Source organism: Osmerus mordax, chromosome 11, assembly GCF_038355195.1.
Source record: "Osmerus mordax isolate fOsmMor3 chromosome 11, fOsmMor3.pri, whole genome shotgun sequence".
Taxonomy (NCBI): Eukaryota; Metazoa; Chordata; class Actinopteri; order Osmeriformes; family Osmeridae; genus Osmerus; species Osmerus mordax.
Genome location: NC_090060.1, coordinates 10,795,234 through 10,818,116, shown reverse-complemented (window position 1 = coordinate 10,818,116; position 22,883 = coordinate 10,795,234). Strand labels below are relative to the sequence as shown.

At 43.8% G+C, this 22,883-nt stretch overlaps 1 protein-coding gene across 1 annotated transcript; it reads left to right on the top strand.

Moving 5' to 3' along the window:
- Nucleotides 1–1,062: 1,062 nt before the first annotated feature.
- Nucleotides 1,063–22,883, top strand: nlk2 (nemo-like kinase, type 2). The gene is made up of 11 exons (XM_067247054.1): nucleotides 1,063–2,692; nucleotides 11,875–12,004; nucleotides 13,031–13,086; nucleotides 16,319–16,425; nucleotides 16,636–16,721; nucleotides 17,217–17,426; nucleotides 18,077–18,178; nucleotides 19,974–20,060; nucleotides 20,326–20,524; nucleotides 21,307–21,400; nucleotides 22,140–22,883. Exons 1-11 carry the CDS (start codon nucleotides 2,229–2,231, stop codon nucleotides 22,192–22,194), a joined length of 1,590 nt encoding a protein of 529 aa, XP_067103155.1. The 5' UTR covers nucleotides 1,063–2,228; the 3' UTR covers nucleotides 22,195–22,883.

Here is a 22,883-nt window from a genome sequence, read left to right as displayed (position 1 = left end):
TGTGGGTCCACATATGCTTTTTCATTAAACATGAGTGGCCAAGCAGCAGGAAACATTTAAACTTGTTTACCGTAAAAAGAGGTGTCAGTGCTATCTGTTTTATTTGATTATATGTATGGCATATAGATATACGCAAATATCAAGCCAAGTAACAATGGAGGCTATTATTCATGGTTTTGATCACACTATATTACACAATAGTAATACATTAGAGACAGACAAATCTAAACAGTTGACAAATAATATAAATATAAATGACTAAATGCATATAGTCAACTCACAGGTGATTTTTCTAAATCTCAACTCCTGATTAATGTTTTTATTAGGTTATTATCAATAAGGTAAGGTTACTTATGCAATGTTTGTATTCATTTAAACCGTGCATAAAGTACAGCAGATAAGAAAGTACCAGCAGTGTCCAGTTCTAACAGTGGCTAGTGCCTGCCAAGGAATGGTCTGGTTTGTTTTTTACCAGATAAAGGTAACCCTCCCCCAACACCACCAAAAAATACACATATATATATGACAATAAAAGTATTGTATTGGCCTAATTTACAATAATCCTAGTCGAAACATATGCTTCGGACCACAACACACAAGATTTACAGCCATGACAGACGACCATGAAACAACTGGTAGTCCACAATACACAATTGTATCAGCCTTGAACAAGCACGTGCCCTTTTCATAACCCCATCTTCATGTAGCGACGTAGCCTAGGGTGCTATTGGCTACGTTAAATGTCAATCATTTTAAGTAACAACCCACATTTCTTCAAGCAACTACATCTCTTGCCCTCCATTTTGGCTCAGCCTCCCTTTCACGTGCAGAGGGCGGTCCACAGGGTTCGTGCTCCACAATGGTGACAGTTTCCAGTGATTCTGACGTTGCACGTTATGGTAACACCTCTATATCTCTTTGGATTTAACTGATTGGCTTAGCGCCATTAAAAAACGTAAGACTCCTATTTTGATTGGAGCTAAGACCTGCCATTACAAGCAGACTAGTTGGGTACCCAAGAAGCCAAGGCTGTGCGTGTTTCTTCCGAGGTCCTGGCAGCACCATCCGGCTGGAGGTAGTCAGCCGACATTTCTGAATAAACGGAGTTCTTGGGTGTTTTTGTTTTGATATTTTAGTGTATTTACCTTTATTGGATTGATGTCTGTGCTGCCTGAGGAGATAAAGTGCGGAGCACGCTGAACATACCGGATTCGATGGGGAAAATAAGTTGACTATAAACTAGGTTACCCTTGGAATAATTTGTTTTCCTCGTTCCAGGAAGGAGATAGCTAATTATATCAAAATGATGTGGATTTCTGTCGCCGGGGATTGCTGGAATTGTGACATCTGATGCAAAACAGCAGCACGCAAGTAAAAGACGTTGTTGACGGCATTAAAAGGCAAATCACACACCTCAGTTTGCTCGGGTCTACATTAACTAGCCTACACGTTCTTGGAGATTATTAGCCTGCTCGCCATATAGGCTATTATCGGAAAAGAAGTCAATGCGGTAAAATTTGAAGTCTTGCATGGCTACTTTTAACGCCTGAAACAAGTGGCAGACCAGCAGGAATAGCGTGACCGAAAGCCTTCTAACTTCTGCAAACTGAATGCAGCACAGGCGGTGGGAACAACAGCGGTGCTGGACCAGACAATATGGCAAACTTGAGATTTAAAAGATGAATGTGCTAGTTCCCATGTGATTTTTGATCGTTTTCCCTTTTCATTTAAAGGAGGGAAAATTGATCGAGTTCCGTCAGTGGGAAGGGGCGAGCCACTTCCAACATGAGGGAGATCTAGGGCCGCGGATAATTTATTTATTGTGGGGGGTGCGGGTTTTTCTGTCGCATTTTTCATTTAATCATTTTAACAGGTGCACTACATTTTACACAGGTTATTAATTATAGCTTACCAATATTCGCTGGTAACGATGTATGCACAAGACAATTAAAATGAAAGAAGTAGGTCAGATCGTAACGATAAGGCCGTAAGCGAGAGTGAGTGCTGCTCTCATAGAATTGTAATAGGCCATACAGACATGTTTGTTTAATTTGTAACCCATTCAAGACTTTTTGTTTTGATTTTAGGCGCCGGCCAAATTAGGCGACTGGTTGTAATCCACCTGCCCAGATATTGTGTAGTTATCTTTAGGCCTGTTTACTAGTAGCATCATTTTAACGACACAGTGTTATCCACTTGTATATTTCTTTTTGGTTCTTATTGAGTGAATGGCTCTGTGCGGTACAACGGCTACCAATGCCGCTAAAATGATGGCTGCATATAACGGCGGCGCATCAGCAGTTGGTGCCCATCATCCACACCATCATCACCAATTACCGCATCTCCCACCGCCCCACCTCCACCACCATCACCACCCGGGCCAGCATCACTTGCAGCACCCTGGCTCCGCTGCCGCTGTCCACCCAGTCCAACAACACGCTTCCACAGCCGCCGCTGCGGCGGCGGCCGCTGCTGCGGCGGTAATGCTGAACCCGAGCCAGCAGCAGCCATACTTCCCCTCGCCAGCCCCTGGCCAAGCCCCCGGTCCAGCAGCAGCTGCGGCACCTGCCCAAGTTCAAGCAGCAGCTGTCAAAGCTCACCACCACCATCACCAACACCCTCACCACTTACCACAGCAATTGGATATTGAGCCGGATAGACCCATTGGATATGGAGCTTTCGGGGTGGTCTGGTAAGTTTCAAATTTTGTTTTCCTCAGTTAGGATACTGAATCAGGAGTGTAGGCTATAGTAGGCAACTATAGCAATAACGGAGCCATTTGGTCCATGCACTTTGTTTCCTAAACCCAACTTCTATAAGTTTGTATAGTCTAAATGTAGCTGACCACATAAGAAATGTATCTACCTGTATTTATACAAATTGGAGGGGTCTGTCCAAGATTACAAAGTTTGCATATATTGTTTGTTACTGAATGTCCACAAAGCTTTGTATTCCCATTTCCAATTTTGTATTGCAGTGTGTGGCACTAAATATAAATGTAGCAGCATGTGGCTGGCACAGGAAATTACTTTATACCAATTCAATGCAGGGTATAAAGTGAAACCTGTGAAGGGATACCCTATTGTGTGGACAGAAAAATGGCTGAGTGGGGAGAAATGAATTTGTTGCTATTAATAAGTATATCAATTATCAGCATGGTGTAGCAAACAACTATGTTACAGGTGGGTGGTCAGCTAGTGACCAATACAGCCTTGTTCCCTAACCAATCATCTCAGGGATCCCCAGGCATTTGGTAAAAACTCTGAGAAACAAAACAAGAGCATCCAGAAGCTCATTCCCTTGCTTTTTTGGTGTATGCTACCACTTTCAGCCAAGAAGTTATGCCCAGCATATTGGTTATTCCCATGATTCTATGTATTTCTAAAGGATATTGGAGTGTTGACGTTTCTGACTCTAGGGATGAAAGGGTCTCAGAGGAGAGGAGACACAGTAGACCATCAGGCTGACTTTTACCACTGCTAATTTCAGAGATAATGTTCCATGTTTGCCCTATTTCATGTGGACACCAGCAGCCAGGATGGTCAGCCCATCACCCCCTCCCTTTTCTGCTGTCAGCTAGTTACACCAGCTTCACTGCCACTGTCATCACAGCTTAACCTTTCTTCAAAACCCCTTCCTGTTGTCTGCGTTTAATCTGCTCCACTGACCGCCTGAGTATTTATAGACCCATGCTGGAGGCACCAAGTTCTTGAGAAGCTCAGAGATATTCCCCACCGCCAACCTTCCCCCTTTAAAAGCCTCTGCGTACTGTTCTGTCTGCTTTCACATCATTATTAGGAAATGTAATACAGTGTGTTATAGTTTTACCAGTATAGTAAGGGACACAGCAGTTTGTTTAGAACAAGTCCCCCAAAACCAAATATATAAATATAGGTATAAGGAGACTATAGGTGGAAAACTATTCATCATCAGACATGGACTAGGCAGAATTTGTACATTGGTGTGCTTGAGGTTGTACAACCATATGTAGCAGATGTATTAAGATGCAATTAGTTGGCAGTTGTACAATTTCAGATTGTTGGTCAAATTAAAGAAGTGACAGGCCAACACACTGATCATTTTGTAAGAAATATTCATTAATATTGAGGGTAAAAATATGCTGGTATTGTTTTGACACTCAAAGGTAGTGTGTAGCCTATCTTGTCTGTTTAGTTTGACTAATACACTAAAGCATTTATGACTTTCACACAATCCTCACTTGGTTATAAGTTAACTGGAACGGTGTCCAAATCAGGTAGAAAACTAGCATTGGGGTCTCGTGTCCACTGCTTGACAGCAAAGCAGCACTACTCAGAAAAAGCACTCTGGCGTGGTAAGTGCCCACTGATGCGTGCAGCCGTGGAACGTGAAGTAAATTGGCTTTTCCCTTGCATAGAGTGCTTGTCATGTGCTCACCAGCTTAGAGCCCAGGTGGAATTTGGCGTCTTAAGTAAAATGTACCTACCTCCCTTTACTTATCTTGCCTCCAGGGTCTTTTGTGTCTGTTTGTGTGTCAATGTGTATGCGTCTGTGCTTGTGCTCGAGGGGTGGAAGGTTGTATTTGTACTCTTGGTAAAATTTGATTATGGTAAGCACATAGACTTCACTTGTGTTTTGACTAGTCAAGACATAGGAGGTTGCTTGTTGTAAGTGTGGGAGTCTGGGTGATGTTATTTTACAGCTTATTAGCTTTCTAAGTTACAGCAATGAGACTTGTTTTTCTCTTTTCTCAGCTCTCCTAACTAAACAGACTCTATACCTTAGATTAAGAGGGTAGCTGTAACAAAGTCGTATCACTCATGTTAATTTTTAGTGTGCTCCAAGGTTTTGTGAGAATTCTTTTTTTTTTTAACTAAAATAAACTGTCCTTCAGGTCCCACTTACAAGTACGCTGACTTGTTATTAACGTTTACATTTTATATGTGTTTAACTTTTATCCAAAGTAACATTCAAATAGTGCATATTGCAGCTGGTAATAAAGGACTAGAAATGTCAAGTTGTAATAATATGAATGTGGGTAATGCCAAGGAACGGCCTGTAGTTATTCACCCAGTCACAGTTACGGCGGTCCCAGCTTCACACCCGTGTGAACACAGTGGTAACTTTTTCCTTGTCATAACATTTATAACCAAGCTGGATAAAGTTTAATGACTATGTTAAAGTGTGTCTTCCAACTGCGTTGGCACCAGGGGCAACACAAATGAAATGCCTTGCCGAGGGTGACCTATGACACCTACATGATCCCGACTTGCGAACACACAGCCCTGAATGTGTGCACTAAAATACTTTATTTGTGCACTACTATAATGTTCCATATTGGCCAGAAAATGCTCCATTTACGTCAAGATAGCCAGCGTCTTGCCAGGGCTCATTCATAGTGATGTCTTTGTTGTTTTGGACCTATTATGAATGTGCAGACTGCCTCAGCCTTTTAGGACCCAAAGCTTAAAAGGCTTGCAGACAGTCCAGGCTTTTTACAGCAGCCGTAGCAGTCAGAAGGAGCTCTTAAGAGGCCTGCAGTTGGCAGGCACATGGGCTGAGAGGAATACCTGACCAACTGTCAGAGGTGCCCGGTTAACCCTTTAGTCACCTGAAACTGAAGGCTCCCTCTGAACAACTCTTTGTGTCAGCTGTATCTGTAATGAGTGTAAAATTGATTATTTTACACTCATTTAACGTATACACTTTTGTTTTCATATCCCCAAAAACACAACTAGGTATGCATTTAAAATGTGCCCACTGACATTGAATACTTTGAATACATCAAACAGTCCTTACATTTATTTACATTTATTCATTTAGCAGACGCTTTTATCCAAAGCGACTTCCAAGAGAGAGCTTTACAAAGTGCATAGGTCACTGATCATAACAACAAGATAGCCAAAAAACATCGCGAGTAGCCAAAACATGAAGCACACATTGTGAACAACCAAAGTAAGTGCCAAAGGGAAGAACCACAAGAGCATGTAGTTAAACAAGTCACAACCAAACAACATGAACAGCTATAAGTGCAAGTGTACCTGTGGAAAAAAAGCAAGCAACAGTAATAAAACAATATATCACAGCGAGAACCAAAAATTTAAATCAGTTACCACTAACCACAAGAGCAACAAGTCTATAAGCAAGAGTCATTGTGATCCTTGAGGAAACTAACATCGGGTCAAGCGAACCGTTCCTAAGTACCGTTGTACTCCCTTACCATAAATGGAGCAAATGCAATATATTTTTTGAAAGCATTCCCATGTAAAACAATGGGGCATGCATGTTTACATTGCATGCCCCAACGCTGGTCCAATCAGACCAGCGTTACAGAAACAATTCCAGAGGCCACAGTTCACTGGAATGTTGTTTCCAGTGACCAGCGAGCTAACTGGCATGGGTGGGACTAGGTGGTGCAAAGTCTCCACCGTCCAGATGGAAAATGCAAGTCATTTATTTATTTGATGCATGTTACTGTATGGATGGTCGTTTTTTCCAACTCTGAATTGGGAGTTCCGGATCATTCCTGACAGCCGTGGATTAAAATGTAAGATCTGTTGAGTCTCAAAGCTAGTGTAGACTCTATCTGGCTGTGAAAATGTCAGTCAGAGTGGGAGTCTTTTGTCTCTGCTATAGGAGCGGTGAATGTGTGACGCAGTGTTTCACTCAACCTGCGAAAATGAGCCTGTTAATTATAAACACTGTGTGCCAGAGATGGTCTCTGGATTTAAAGGCCCAGCACTAGTCATTTTGAGGACATTCCTCACATGTATTTTTAGCCCTCTCCAGTTTTCTTGATTTTGAGCATCAATAGGGAGAATGCTTTAGAGATCACCACAAGGTGTTTGAAGAAGAGAGTATAGACAAAGGTCTTGAGTGGTCAAGTCCTTTGGTTTGTGAGGGGAATGCACAAACAGGAAGTCACTCGCTCACCCATATCAGAATCAGAATAGTGTTTAATCGCCAAGTAAGTGGTCACAAACAAGGAATTTACTTTGGTGGGCAGGTGCATACAGTAAACATAATGAACAAAATAAAATGTAGAAAATGTACAACAAAATACCAAGTGCGCCGTGCCAAGCAATGTTCCGCCGTTCCTCAATAACATTTTCACTTTCTTTCTATCATTTCCCAGACCTGTCATTCTGGTCCACGTGTTTTGAAAAAGTGAACCCACTTTAGCATGTGATTCAGTCCTATGACATTGCTTATGCATATCGAAGTGTTGCCAGCAGCTACCGCTTGCGTGCAACCAGCTGGCATGACTCAGTATTTGGTTGCCATTCAGAGTCTTCAGTGGAGAGGCTCCAGGAATGTCCATGAGGCATCAGCTCTCAATGTGCTTCAAACAGGGGCTCTTAATAGTCAGCCCAACTGCCATGGCAAGGAAGGAACACATCCAACTCCAGCTTTGTAGATGGAGACAGAGAAAGTGGGGGTGAGAGAGAGAGAGAGAGAGAGAGAGAGAGGGGGGGGGCGGGGGGGGGGGGGGGGGGGGGTTGGGGTCTCAGTAGATTCTAGCATCCTGTGAGGAAATGTTGGAGATGTCAGATAAAGCCATCGATTTTTGAGACTTTGAGACTGAAGGGTAACAGGAAGTGAGAGAGGGGAGCAGAAGAGAGAGAGGCCCCATGTCTCAATTACCAAAGCTCTCCAACCAAGCTGTCTGCTGCTACCCTTACGCGTGTCTTCTTTTTGCTGTCAGAAGGGAGTTTGCAAACAAGATAAAAACGTTTTCTGGCACGCTCAGCAGAACCTCCAGCTGCCGTGTGTCTGTGCTTTATTGAGTCTCTTGTCAGAGAAATGGCTAAAGATGTGTCATTACTGCAACAACAGTACTGTATCCCACAAAATAATTCCACATGCTCATGTGTTTGCCCCAAACACCCAGTTTTGGCTATTTTCACTTCTTCTTATGTTGTCTTATTGAATGAAAATTCTGGTGAATTTTCTATTGTGTTAGAATATTCCACAGTGAGCTCCTATTCTCTAGTCTAACAAGATTCTTAAATAGCTGTCAGAGGGGTACTTTTTCAGAAAAAGTGTTGAGACTTTGGTGTGTTCATGCTGCCTGGGATTTGGTAGCCTATCTGGGGTTGACACCTTCCTCTGCTTGCTTCCTGCACCCTCTCAATGCACTTACTGGTTGATGTCAGATAAACGCCTGGTCTTCAGAGACCCAGGGAGTCAACTCTATGACGTGGGTACTTTCACTGGTGGGCCGAGTTGTGGATTAGCGTGCCTCTGTGTGTGTCCCTGCCCCCTTGGCCATGTTCTGCTGACTCAGATCTGTGCTGAAACGGTTCCTCATGGCTCGAGTCAGCAGCAGCGGATGTAGCCTAATCTTTCCCTCTTTTTGTCATCACCAGGAATATTCATTTCATAGTTTAGACGGTTTGGTTTTACTACCTCTACTTCAGTTTCACATTGAGGTCTTTTGCTGTTACTTTTCCTAATACTCAAGCCCCATACAGCCCAGGCTCATGTTCTTATTGTCTCTGAACAACTCTCCTCAGACCATAGTAGCTGCTGCCATCTGGCCTCCTTGCCTCATCCTATTTGAGGAGATTTACCTTGGATGGTGCAGGGCACCGAGGTGGAGAGAGCCAGAATGCTCTAGCTTAATGACACATGTTGTTTCCCCAGGGAGGGCTTGCCCTCTACCGCTCACCAACCCAGTCAGTGTCTAACCCCCGCCCCCCATAATTACAGTAGAAGGCTCAACCCTGGGGCACTTGGTAGAGAGTGATTGCATACAAAAAACAAATACGTTCAGATTACGTGTGACAAACATTCTCACTTTCTACCCCACAAACTCAATAATTGTCTAATACACACACACATATTCCCATAGAGGACCTTGTACTATCTCCCCACATGCATGCTCCCTCACACCCACTGCAGGCAGAATTTTACACTTCTCCATGGCAGGGCAGTGCTGCTAATGGGGCCCATTATTTCCTAGAAAGCAGAGTGTCCTGTCTGTCGGAGGCCAGAGAAGGAAGCCGGTAGAGGCACAAGGTGTGTAGTAAGATACAAAAGAAACTGGGAGTGAAGTGTCAGGTGATTAGAGCCAAATGTGGAAATTGCGTGTCAGCTTGGCTGAATGTGTGAAAATGGAACATATTATAGAGAAGAAAGCAGACTGTCCAAATATCAACAAAAAACAGATGGAAGCATTGCGGCAAACTGCGCTAAAAGAAACTGGTGCTGAGGAGTGAGGATCTTACAAGGTCCCACAAGAGTACAATAAATAATACAAATACATTGCAAGAATCTATTTGTTATGACGACAGATAGAGGCATCCCTTGTTTCTGTTATCCCAGTGTTAAATCAGCAAACGAAAAGTGTAGTTGGTTTAATCGTTCACTCTCAGCCTCTGCGAGGTGAGTTTTATTGTTTTTTGGCGCTCCTACCATGACCTTAGCTGTAAATGTCCTTGTAAAACTGAAAATCGTGCACAAACCAACCAGGCCATGAACTGGACCCAACTGCAGAACAAGTCTGCCCGGTAACTCAGCAGGACTCAGGAGAGGGACATCCTATTGGCTGGGTATACAGAAGTGCTTAATCTTAAAATATACCGATTATTTATGTAATCCATTATCTGATGTCATCCTTTTAGATGTAGGTAATAATCAATCCCATTATTTGGTGTGACTGAAGCAGTACTAGTCACAGACACAGTACTAGTCACAGACACAGTACTAGTCACAAACACAGTACTAGTCACAGACACAGTACTAGTCACAGACACAGTACTAGTCACAGACACAGTACTAGTCACAGACATAGTACTAGTCACAAACACAGTACTAGTCACAGACACAGTGCTAGTCACAGACATAGTACTAGTCACAAACACAGTACTAGTCACAGACATAGTACTAGTCACAAACACAGTACTAGTCACAGACACAGTGCTAGTCACAGACATAGTACTAGTCACAGACACAGTACTAGTCACAGACACAGTACTAGTCACAGACACAGTACTAGTCACAGACATAGTACTAGTCACAGACACAGTACTAGTCACAGACATAGTACTAGTCACAAACACAGTACTAGTCACAGACATAGTACTAGTCACAGACACAGTACTAGTCACAGACATAGTACTAGTCACAAACACAGTACTAGTCACAGACACAGTGCTAGTCACAGACACAGTACTAGTCACAAACAGGTCTAGCTAATTGCCAACTAGGGCCTTATTTTAATACTATCTAACTGACACCAAAATGTCTGCACGTATGTGTTGGGGGGGGGGGAGGCTTGGAGGCTAAAGTTGCTTTTGGTATAGAAAGCAGCACAGCACCGCACTTTCTCATGTCATATATATATATAGTACTTTTTAATTTCAGTATAATTAGGTCATTGACCCAAATCTGTTGAGGGTTTTGGAAATAGCCACAACTCTGCTCAGATCTGCTCAACATTCAACAAGAGTCGATCTGCCATACACCGAAATACTGCACTGATGTGTCAGAGATCACCCACCTCCCATCTTCAGGAGACAAAAAGGTGCACCTTACTCTTTTTGTAGTTGGTTCCACAAGTTCCACAACTGGAAGTTTTTCCCTAACTGATGTTATGGGAGAGGTTGAAACAGAAGGTATATCTGTGGTTGTGTCTGTCCATGTAGATGTTATGTTATTTTTAATAAGTCATCTAATTGTCTTGGTTTCTGCGGTTGCTGCAGGTGTGGCTGTTGACAGCAGGTGAATGTTTCTCAACGGACCTTTGATGAGTAGTTGTGTGTGCTTAAATAAAAGGCTACCTCCACCCCCCACCCTCTCCTCCCTCCAGTCTTTGAGCTGCCATATCTAAGGGGCTTTGATTCATTATGCAAGCACGGTCTAATTCCTGCCTGTTCTAATTTAACCGCATTCCTGCACAGGGTGAACAGAGGTAGGAGCCTTGAGAGAGAGAGAGAGAGATAGAGAGAGAGAGAGAGAGAGAGAGAGAGAGAGAAGGAGAGAGAGAAAGAAAAGAACACCACATACGCACACCACCCTAAAAATTCAATTTGTCCAGTTTGAGGAGCTAGTCTGGGATTATGAAAGGTGCAGAGGTGCAGGGCTCTCTCTCTGGTCTCTGGGAGAGTGTGTGGAGGGTAGGTGAGTATGCCTGGCTTAGTGGGTTAATTACGGAAAGGAAATGGGCAGGGGAAACTGCTAACTAGCTCTCAGTGCCAAACAGTGCTGCTTCTGTCCTCTCAGGCATCCATTTCAAAGGCGCAGGCTGCCTTTTGTGTGCCACTGCTTCATAAGCCTGCAGCTAGTAAAGCAGCCCCTTGCCTAGTTTGTTTTAGATATTGTCTCGTTCGAGCTCTTCATAGTTTTGAGGACAACATAGCTCAGGAGAATATGTCTCTGCTAATGAGTACTAAATTGGATTGAGGAAACTAGGTGATCAAAATTCCATATATTTGTTTACATGATAGCATCTATGCACATAAGTAAAACATGGGCTCCCCTGCACTGCACATTTGGTTGATTTTCACATCACTTTTGGAGACTAACTAAACCACCTAAACAAAATATTTGCAGTAACAGCATAACAAACAGTGACGAGGTGTAGTGATTCTAGAATTCACCGCTGGTATCCATTTGTTTTACGTATTGCATAGGCCAACACATGCTACAAAGTACATGATCTCTCTCTCTCAGTGTCTGGTGAAAACCACTCAATATCAGTGATTACTTGTGCCAGTTTAGCCACCCGTTTCCATGACAGTGTTGGTGTAGCACACTGAAAGCCTTGTTGACGGCACAGTGACCTGACAAGCCCTTTCGTAGTCTCAGCTGTTCGGTGTTTGCTCAAGCGGCAAAAGTGCATCGACTCATTCAGCCTTACTCATGTTCTGCTCCTTCCCTCCCATCCTGCAGGTCAGTCACCGACCCCAGGGATGGAAAGCGAGTCGCCCTCAAAAAGATGCCCAACGTCTTCCAGAACCTTGTCTCATGCAAGAGGGTCTTCCGCGAGCTGAAGATGCTCTGTTTTTTTAAACATGATAACGTGAGTAGGACAAAACAGTTTTGTTATCCTTTTCTCCAGTCCTGGAGCCTGAGTGCCAGTGCTTCCTTTCACCTCAGCTAAGCACCAATAATTCAGAAATCTGCTTGGTTTTGGCCAACTGTCTTGCTTGGTTAAGATGAAAGTAAGACCCAGCTGCATAATATCATCGAATAATAATTTATTGACAGTTTCGGTCTTAACGGTAAAGCCCCCTTGGTAACGGCATGGTGTGACTAGCCACACATTTGATCCTAGAACTGTGTATGTCATACAGCTCAACAGCATTACGGCTGCACAGGATTCAGGTTCACTGGCAGCCCTTGAGTCTGTCTTTGTCATCCTAAATGTTGATTCCAGCAGGCCCTACCACTCTAAATCTCAAAGAAATCCCTTTGAAGTTTCCCCAAACATGTACAGCAGCATTCCTCACTGCTCTGTCATACCTGCCTCCCTTCCCTCAGACCGACTGTCCTCAAACCTCCTGTCCTCAGACCGACTGTCCTCAGACCTCCTGTCCTCAGACCTCCTGTCCTCAGACCTCCTGTCCTCAAACCTCCTGTCCTCAGACCTCCTGTCCTCAGACCTCCTGTCCTCAGACCTCCTGTCCTCAGACCTCCTGTCCTCAAACCTCCTGTCCTCAGACCTCCTGTCCTCAGACCTCCTGTCCTCAGACCTCCTGTCCTCAGACCTCCTGTCCTCAGACCTCCTGTCCTCAGACCTCCTGTCCTCAGACCTCCTGCCCTCAGACCTCCTGTCCTCAGACCTCCTGTCCTCACCCCACCCTTTCTCTGCTCCCAGTAGCTTTCTGGTGGCCTTTCCTAGCTCAGGGCACTAGTTTGAGTGTCCCAAAAAGCATTTTCTTTCCTTCCACAAAGTATTCTCTGATTACTCTGTGTTTCCCCACAACAGAGCAGTTAACATGCCATGTCACCAGACCATAGGATTTGTGTACATACAGGAGGAAAAGGCGATGAAGGAAGTGGGATCTGAAGAAACTCAAACTGCGGTTGTTTCTTCTCTCCCCAGGTACTCTCTGCTCTGGACATCCTTCAGCCTCCCCACATCGACTACTTTGAGGAGATGTATCCTTCATTGCTGCCTTTACCCAGCTGGTGGGATGAAACCAGTCCAATGCCTGTCGTTTTGAGCAATGTCTTCCTGTCTTTGCTGGAGTTATCATGTAGTAGTTATAGGTGAGGTTTTTGTTTGTTTTTGATCATGGGAGCCCAAATTTACAACAGTTGACCTACGTCACTGTTTACACGAAAGGACAGGACAAAGACGAATATACAAACACCACGTCATTCTATTTAATTGAGGTAATTCTGTTTAAATCAGACCACTCTGTGTGCCTCGTTTTCTATCCCTTGGAGTTCATGAGGTACTTTCACATTACAGAGTGGGCCTTAAGTCTGTGGGTGTTCCACTGCCATTGAAATTCATAGGTGCCCTTGCATGTTCACCCCATTGTATCCTTCTGCTCAATATCAGTTTATCTGTCTGCATGGCTCTACAGATTAGAGTGGATAGACTGGCCTCCCCATGGATTAAGTTTGACCTGGTTGTGTTGTTGCTATGGAGGTTTGAATTTGGTCATTGTTACGGGTTCCAACAGGCTTGGATCCCGTATGGAGTTTGAGGCTGTCTGAGCCCCAGCAGTAGATCCCAGACCAAGATACTGGCTTGCTAACTCGGGCACCTTCCCCTATCACAATCAGAACAACTCTCAGTCTGTCTCTTTTATCCCGTCGGTGGTGACGTGGGTGGTGTTTGTGGTGACTGTAGAATGCGTTAAGATGTTGGAATTGCAGTCATTTGTTGCAAAGTCCCTCATCCTTAAGCCACTGTGGAGGAGGTTGTCCTGCTAATTGTTTCTTTTGGTGTTTTCATGTCATTATTAGCTGTAGACCACAAGTGTGTTTCACTAAAGGCAGAATTAAACAGTATACGACCTGAGTGCTCCAGTTTTTTTGTTAGAAAACGTTGACTTATAAAACGCTGACACTATTTCCCATTTTTGTTCATTTGGTATTTTCATAATTTTCTTTTGGTGCTTAAGAAGTGGAAGAATGGAGCATCAAGGCTTTTTGGGCTTTTTTTTTCTAATCTAGCATTTAATTAAATCATACTAATCACACACACCCCATTCGGAAATTGCCTCTTGGTCTTTTTGCTGCCTCTCGTCAAACCCTTTTGGTATCAGTATTGTTTTTTTATTTTAAGATTTATGTCTTGCCAGGTTCTGCAGAGATTTACTTTACAGCCAACAAAAGAGAAAAATAAGTCTTGTTTTCTTAGCGTAGCAATTTGACTTGTTTTTCAAGGATGCTAATTTTAGATTACTTATTTGTTCTGTTTTTAATTGTGTAACTCTGCTTCTGTATAAGCAAGTTAATTAGCATGGAATGGGATCCTTGATAAAGACATACAATTTATTTGAGCTTTTTGTTTATGTCAACAAACAGCAGCAAATGTAGTAGCGAGTACAGTATGCATGACCGAACAATGCTTTTGGATGCAAGGAAAGGGTGGCATATTGAACTGTCAGCCTGTAGTCAATTATGAACAAGTGTAGTATATCTTGCCACCACGTTAAACACAGTAAAGTGAGTAAGGACGTTTGGAGATACATTGTATTACCAGAGTGTTGTCAGCTAGGAGAATGGAAGCACTGCTGATTCCCTCTTAACAGTCTCCCAGCGAGCCCAGAGCAGGGGCCTGTGACAGGCACAACGTCTCACTCCTGTGAGCCAGCAGAGTGCCACAGACACAAGTAGGCATCCAGAAACCTACAGGGTATCTGTGCTTTCCTCCCTTCTTATTAAATGTTTCACTCCTATTACACTGAGAAATACTGCTGGGTGTGTAGGGTTGATAGTGAATGAGGAAGCGAGAAGGGTCTTAATAGTTTGAGCCTCTTCATGCATGGAGACTTGACAAGGAAGCTCTACCAAAGACTCACAGTAATCACTGCCTCTCAGACCCAATTCCACAAAGTAGTGTATTTTAAAGCAATACTTGGTTTTAAAAATGTGGGTCAATAGGGGTTATCCCTAATCTATATGACAGGTTTGAGATTTTCTTTTGAGGGTCGGTGGTGTCATTACTCATTGCTCTCACCCTACTGGCTAAAAGCTTCTATGCAATATCTTGGCTTGACTGATTTTGTATTATCCTAGATCAGTTCCCTACGCACATCCCCGTTTAAGCTCATTGTTCCAAGTATGACTGACACAACAGACTGGCTATTTATAGCCTCCAACCATGGCAGAGTGCAATCATTACCTGCCAGCAAGGCATTGATTGAAAGCCACATGCCACTTATACAGGTGATATTCTGGCTGTACGGCTATTGGTCGTGCTAGACTGACAGGAAATGATGGTGTGGGAGGTGAGACTTAATTTGTCTGATATGTCTTCACTGATGTTTACTTGTCAACGACACTGTCAGTGATTTAGAATCTCCAAAGTAACATACAGCAAAGCAAATGATCAGAGGCACAGTTGTTGTGTGTGTTTGCAATCTAAATGTGTGTCTGTGTGTCTCTGTGTGCATACGTGTGCATACAGGCATGACAGAACCAAACTTCACAGTGTCCCAGGGTGCCCGAGTGCCCAAGGAGGGGCCTCTGTGTTTGTCAGGCTCTAATGAGGCCAGCGACCGATTTCCAAACTCCCTGTGGAGTGAGACTCTCTCACACATCGACTGGCCACTATCTCATTTGCTGTCGCCAGACGAAGATAAGAAACCGAAATGGGCCTGGACGAGGCTCCAGCATTTTTCGGTTGAACGTTTGAACGCCTGCAGTGTACGGTTGTTATTGAATGCTGTATTTGTATGCAGTTGAGTGTGTGTGGGAAAGTGTTCTACTTCATGTATGGTTATGTTATTTCCTGTTTCTTTGCTATGGTGGTTGGCATGGTAAAATCAAACCATCGCCCACTTGGGAGTGTGTTTTCTTTAAAGCGTCGCTCAAATCAATCTTGATTCCTTTTAATGTCGGCATTGACAGATTCAAGTTTCGCAATGGAAGTGTCAGACTTGTTTTTGCACTTGCATAAGAGTATTTTGCGGCAGAGTACAATGCACGTACCGTACCGTGTTGCTTGTACACGTGTTATCACATGTTTTGAATGCTGCTACTGCTGTCGGTTCCTTTCAGTCTCCTTTTTGAGATTTCACACTATCTGCAAAACAAAACTAACCCCCCACCCCCACCCCACCCCATTTTGTCTTTCTTCTTAAAGAGGTGTTTTCTTTGTGCCATGTTTTGTTCTGGTGTCATTTCCCTTGACCCCCCCTGCCCCATCAAGCTACGTGGTGACAGAGCTGATGCAGAGCGACCTTCACAAGATCATCGTGTCTCCCCAGCCCCTTAGCTCCGACCACGTCAAAGTCTTTCTATACCAGATCCTCAGAGGTACAGTTTGTGCTGCCCAAACACACAAATCAAACAAACACTCTGTTTGAACTTTAGGCTGTGAATTGAATATTCACATAACAGTTGCTAAACAGGAGAGGAGTGGACTGTGTTTTACAGTGGTGTTGCGTGAGCTAAATGTATTGACACTGTATGGTATGTATATCTAATGTTCGATCGAATTCTGTATTTTTAAAATGTTATTTTAAGGACTGAAGTACCTGCATTCAGCTGGGATTCTACATCGAGATATCAAACCTGGCAACCTCCTGGTCAACAGCAACTGTGTACTTAAGGTGAGCGTTTAGTCTGAAATGCCTACTAAAAATAGCATTAAGATTTTCATGAAATTAACCTATGATTGATTTAAACTGCTATGGTTTTATGCCCTGGGTAAAAATGGAAGATGAGTTATCCTGCCTGTTCTGCTCCCTGGCTTTGGTGAACGTGCTAATGAGACATTTACACATTTAGGTTCTAATTCTTATTTCCCAAAGGGGAAAATGGCCCCCACGCATTTTGGGCTATTTTCAGCTTGGCAGTCTTAATAGACTCTTTATGCATTTGTCTGTGCATGTGTGGTCGCCCACACATTTACTGTTTGTTTGTGTGTGAGCAAAAGAGTCAGAGAGAGTAAGGGACAGGAAATGACAGGAAGTGACTGGCAGATGGATGGATGGAATAAAAATAGGAGGTTAGAGAAAATGAAAAAAGATAATGTGCCTGTCTTGGCATTAATCAAGTTACTTCACCTTCCGCCCCTTCTCCTCCTCCTCCTCCACCATGGTCAGATCTGTGACTTTGGCCTAGCACGAGTGGAGGAGTTGGACGAATCACGTCACATGACCCAGGAAGTGGTGACGCAGTACTACCGTGCCCCAGAGATCCTCATGGGAAGCCGCCACTACTCCAACGCCATCGACATCTGGTCCGTGGGCTGCATCTTCGCTGAGCTTCTGGGCCGTCGCATCCTCTTCCAAGCCCAGAGTCCCATCCAGCAGGTAACTAACTATACGCGCCTCACCTCCATCTTAAATGGTTTTTCATCTTGTAGCTTGTTTCTTGAAGAAAGGGCTCTGAGAAAATGAATGACGATTTGTTTGTGCACATTCAGTGCAAATGCAGGCAAATATTTGCATCCTCCCTTGAATGAGAGCACATGCTGTGGTGTTCATGCCCCTTCCTAAACCCTGTCATTGTTTTTCTGTGGACAGTTGGTTCAACAAGACACTAATTAGAAAACATTCATAATGATCTTAATGACCAATGAAGCCTGATGTTTCTGACCAAAGCACTAAATAGGCTGTGAACACACACCCTCATTGCCCTTCCTCTCAAACCGAATTAGCTAATGAGTCAATGAGAAATAACGCCCAAACTGAATTATACAATTCAGTTTGGCCTGAATTATACCATATATTGTCATGCGATGAATTAGAAATAGTCTGGATATTTTTTGTCGTGCATGACCCTTCTGTGTAGATAGACCCCTTGGTGTCTATCTGCCTGTGAGCATAATACTGTATGTGTTTGGGTTTATGTATAAAGTGTGTAGGACTCAATTGTGTGTCACTGTGTAATCTGTTATGCTTTTTAGTGGGAGTATTGGTATGCTGGATGGGACTATTATGTTGACACGTTTGTGTTCTAGCTGGATCTGATCACCGACCTGTTAGGGACCCCTTCCCTTGAGGCCATGAGGACAGCATGTGAGGGGGCCAGAGCCCACGTCCTGAGAGGACCCCACAAACAAGTGAGTGACCTGCTGACCCCGTTCACCCTGGTCTAGAAAAAAACAACCATACAAAAGAATAGAACACACACAAGTTGTCCGTCATGGTTTGGCACAGCAACACCCACCCACTCTACAGGTTTGAAAAATGGCGATGGTGTTCAACAACAAAGAAAGTTCTGTCCTTGTCTGTTTCAACGACAACAATAGCAACCATGTGAGGACTGAGATCCCGGCAAATATAGATGTCTGATGGTGCAGTGTGGCAAGGCGCTGACTCTGCAGTGCCTATATGGCTTAACAACCTGCACGCATGGGCCAAGAACACATCCTGCTTACACGGAAGCTTGATGTATGTGGTTAAGCTGAACCCCAGAGGCAAATATGTCTGCCTTAGAAGCATGTTTAATGAATTATAGGGTACTGAGTGGCTGTGCGGCATCGGAAACCATGCCTTGTTAATTGCTGTCCTCCTGTGCTTTGTGTGGAACAGATCCTGCTGCTCATAAAGGCTCTAACTCCCTGTGTTATACTGAAACACAGACTACAAAACCACCTTCTCTCACTCTGGAATCATAAAGCATGTCCCCCAGCCTAGTCGGATTTTCTCTTTCTTATTTACTTTTATACCGTCTTTATTTCTTTCTCTCCCTCTCTTCTGTAAATCTTTCTTTCTGTCTGCCTCTCTTGTTTTCTCTTCAATTGTTATTCTCTATTCTATTGCCTTTTTTCTCTGTCTTTCTTTCTTTCTCTCTCTCTCACTCTATCTTTTTGGATATTTGTTGTCCTAATTTTTCGGAAAGTTGAGACAACTTGGCTCAGTTTTTGCGCTTTCCCAATAAAGACACTATTCAGTCTCCTGTCAAGCTCCAACTCTCTCCAGTGACTGTCTGTTTTTTGAGCCAAGCCTCGTTTATTTTTTGTTCTGCCGCACAGCATGCCTCAGAGCGATGCCCAGGGGATGTCTGAAACGGCGTGCCGATTATGTCATCAGTGTCTCTTGTCTGAGTCATCATTTGTTTCATTTGGCTGTCTGGATCATGTGTCCTCCCCGGCACCCCCCATCACCACTCCCTGACTAGAACGCCATCCACTGTTAATCCCAAGCTAATGCCCACTAATGCGTCCATGCGCTACCACGCTCCCTATTCAGAAGGGGCCCCAAAACACACGCTTGGCTCCCACATCCATACACCCGCTCACATAGCAACATGGAGAGGTAACACGTTAAACACACAAAGCAATGACTCATTATCCATGTCAAGCCACTGGGTATTTGTTTACATCCTCCCATTTATTGTAGAGTTAGTCGTTTTGCCGATAATAATTTGTGTGGCTACGCCGAACACTACCTGTACTATAGGTTCAACATGGTAATGGTAGGATTTTGTTTTAAGGGATTACAATTGATGACCCCCCCCCATCTCCGAGCTATAGGTGACAAAGCTTCAGCTGAATTTATACCTTTGGCCTCCATTTTAGCTGCAAAAACAAAGTCAAGGAAAACAAATGATTGCTAATGCTTACATTTTAAATCAAATGTGTGTTTTTTTGGAAAGTAAAAAATAACTGGCTGATTGTCTTGGCATTGCTACTCTTGATTAGCTGAGCATAAATCCAAGCTACTTGTGTTTAGTGTCACGCAGTGGGATGATTGTTGTTTGGGTGGTAAACCTCTTCAGAAAGGATTAAAAAAAAAAAAACATTAAAATCACAAGGTTTGACATGTGTAATATGATAAGGAAGATGATGCAGCTGGTATTTGCCAGCTGGTTTCCTGCTCCTCCTGACCCTGCTGTGTGTTTCTCTTCCACAGCCATCTCTTCCTGTACTCTACACCCTCTCCAGCCAGGCCACCCATGAAGCGGTCCATCTTCTCTGCAGGATGCTGGTCTTCGATCCGGTGGGCAAATGACGTCTGTGAATCAGTCGTCTTGATTTATTTATATTCCAACTGCTCTGACATCAAGGTTTTAGATTGTAATTGTTTAGCATGACTCAAGCTAGATTTTCTTTTAATTATGTTTCTAATTGATTTTTTTTATAAATGAGGGTGTCTATAAGGTCTTTGAATGGAAGTCATTTGAATAGAAAACAGACAATTAGATGTGGGGTCCATGTGGACATATTTAACTGAAGTCACAAACTCTGTCTTTTGGGGTTACCAGTCGAAGCGGATTTCGGCGAAGGATGCCCTTGCGCACCCTTACCTGGACGAGGGCCGGCTACGCTACCACACGTGCATGTGCAAGTGCTGCTACACCACCTCCTCTGGCCGCGTCTATACAAGTGACTTTGAACCTGTCACCAACCCCAAGTTTGACGACGGCTTCGAAAAGAACCTGACATCCGTACGACAGGTCAAAGGTGAGGCCCACAGTCATCTGACCCACAGAACAGGATGTTAATTGTTCATTTGACCAATATGGACCCTAAGGCTTGTCAGCTGATGCCAGCTGACGCCAGTTTTAACCATCCAGGAATGAGTGTCCCTGATGTGATAACGGATTTTGGAATCTGGGATTCTTAGAATACAGTAAGTCCTTAGACCAACATGCTTGTTTGTTCTTGAGTCTGCAGGCAAAAAGCTTTTAATTTGCTTAAGCCAGCCGGAAGCTCTCTTGTATATCACTCGACTGATGACAGAATGAAGTGCATGATGTGTGAGGATTCCCTGCTGGACCCCACCGCACAAAGATGAAACCTGTTCTAATTGAATTATATCAGGCTCAGGGATCACGTGCCAATCACATGCTTGATAGTTGGTTTTTCTCCTTCTGTCCCCCCCCCCCCCATCTGTCTGCTGGTAGGCCTATCACTGGGGGTCACTTCTGTCACTAAGTATTAGAGAGGTCGCCAGCTAAGAACAGACTTACACCAGGGGGTAGGCCTGAAATAAATATGGCTTTCTACCTCCCCCTCTCTCCTATCACATGCTCCTTACTTCAACCGAGAGATTAGCGACACTGGTGGTGAACTCCAAGGTCTTTACAGATGGAGGCACCACTGACATGGTTGGGGAGGGAGCAGGCAGGAACACTATGACACCCCCACCCCCCTTCCCCCGCAATGGCATGTCAGGTGATGGGCATTTCCTGCATTAGGAACACAAAAAACCTTGTTGATTTTTTGTGTGTGTTTTTAAACAGAGATCATTCACCAGTTCATCCTGGAGCAGCAGAAAGGAAATCGAGTACCACTCTGCATCAACCCGCAATCAGCAGCTTTCAAAAGCTTTATCAGGTAAAGGCCCTTGTGTTACTCTACCACCAAGCTGCTCCACCAGGAAGGTGCCTGAAATTACATGAATAGCCAGAACCTTGAAGTAAATAGGTCTTTATCACATAAACGTATAAAACTGAAAGGGAATTGAATCAGTATGGGTTTTGGAAGGTCATGCAGCATGTGTTGTGATCTGATGTTGAGGCTCATTTACTATTTCATCAGATATGCTTCAGACATTAAGTGCCAATGAGACTTAATTAAAAGCCATCAGAATATAGGGGAAGTGTACTGTCGAGTTGTGGATATAGAAAGATCCTTCCTCTCATTCTAAATAAATCAAATGTCACACATGACTAGTTTACAACTCTGAAATTGACAGCACTATATAGAGGGTTTTAATTTCCACTGAATAAATGCTGATACGACGCTGCCTCTGCGTGGTAGTTGCGGAGCCAGCATCTTTTTTGTTCGCTCACAGTTTCTCAATATCCAAAAGCATTGCGCTACAGTGGCCCATAAATGAAGCGTCTGTATAAAGGTGTCGTCATACTCTAAAATGAACCTGTTTTTGAATTTCACTCTAATTATTACAAAAGTCACCCTCTGTCTTTCCATCCCCGTACTTTTTAGAGTTACTCGGGCATAGTCTGTGTGCATTAGTTAATGTGCATTAGTTAATTAGGCTTCTGCAGTAAACTGGTGCAGTGAAGTAACCTTGTCCATCTCTGTTTGTTTTTTCTTCTCACCTCTCTTCCAGTTCCACGGTGGCACAGCCCTCAGAGATGCCCCCATCCCCCTTGGTGTGGGAATAGCTGCTATCATGGCCACTCTTGCCCAACCCCCCCCCCCCCCCCCCCCCCCTCCTGCACACACTGGACTAGTGGGAACAAAAAATGTCCCCACCAAACTTGTGTAGCATTTCACTGGAGTCTAGGACTGGTAAAGTCCACTGTGTGTGTACTGTAATACTAACTAATGAAGTTTCAGAGAAGAATCAACCACTGCTAGCTGGGTTGGAAGGGGGTCGCAAGAAGGCATGTGTGTATGCAAGTTTGCTTGATCGCACTGATGTTTAGATGCAAAGTGTGAGAAGGACGCACGCACACAAACATGTACATGCAGCTCAACGGGCTGGTGTAGGGCTCCATTCGTGGATTTTGTGTTGCAGGCTACAAAGAGACCACGTGATCTGCCTCCCACCCCAGAATGCAACACACGGCTCATGTACATTTCCATACATTCATAGTTCATCACTTATTTATGAAGGGAAAGAGAGGGTATCATGACCCTGTCCTACCCAGAGACCCCCTCCCCCACACACACCCACACACACACACCAACCATAGCTTTTAATTGACATAATCTTTTAATTTATTTGTGTTGTACTGTTTGAATAGTTTAGACAGTGGTGGTTTTGTTTACTTTGTTCAATTATTATTCCTGCTGATTATTTTTGCTGTTCTGTGCTCTTTTGTTAGTTGGGTCGGGAGGGGGGGAGTGG

What these genes read in the sequence shown, in the direction of transcription:
- nlk2 (XM_067247054.1), top strand. Translation starts at nt 2,229, where the DNA reads ATGGCTCTGTGCGGTACAACGGCTACCAATGCCGCTAAAATGATGGCT. An exon ending in ATCGACTACTTTGAGGAGAT is followed by an intron (nt 13,087 to 16,318) that starts GTATCCTTCATT and finishes TGCCCCATCAAG; the next exon opens with CTACGTGGTGACAGAGCTGA. An exon ending in TGAGAGGACCCCACAAACAA is followed by an intron (nt 18,179 to 19,973) that starts GTGAGTGACCTG and finishes TCTCTTCCACAG; the next exon opens with CCATCTCTTCCTGTACTCTA.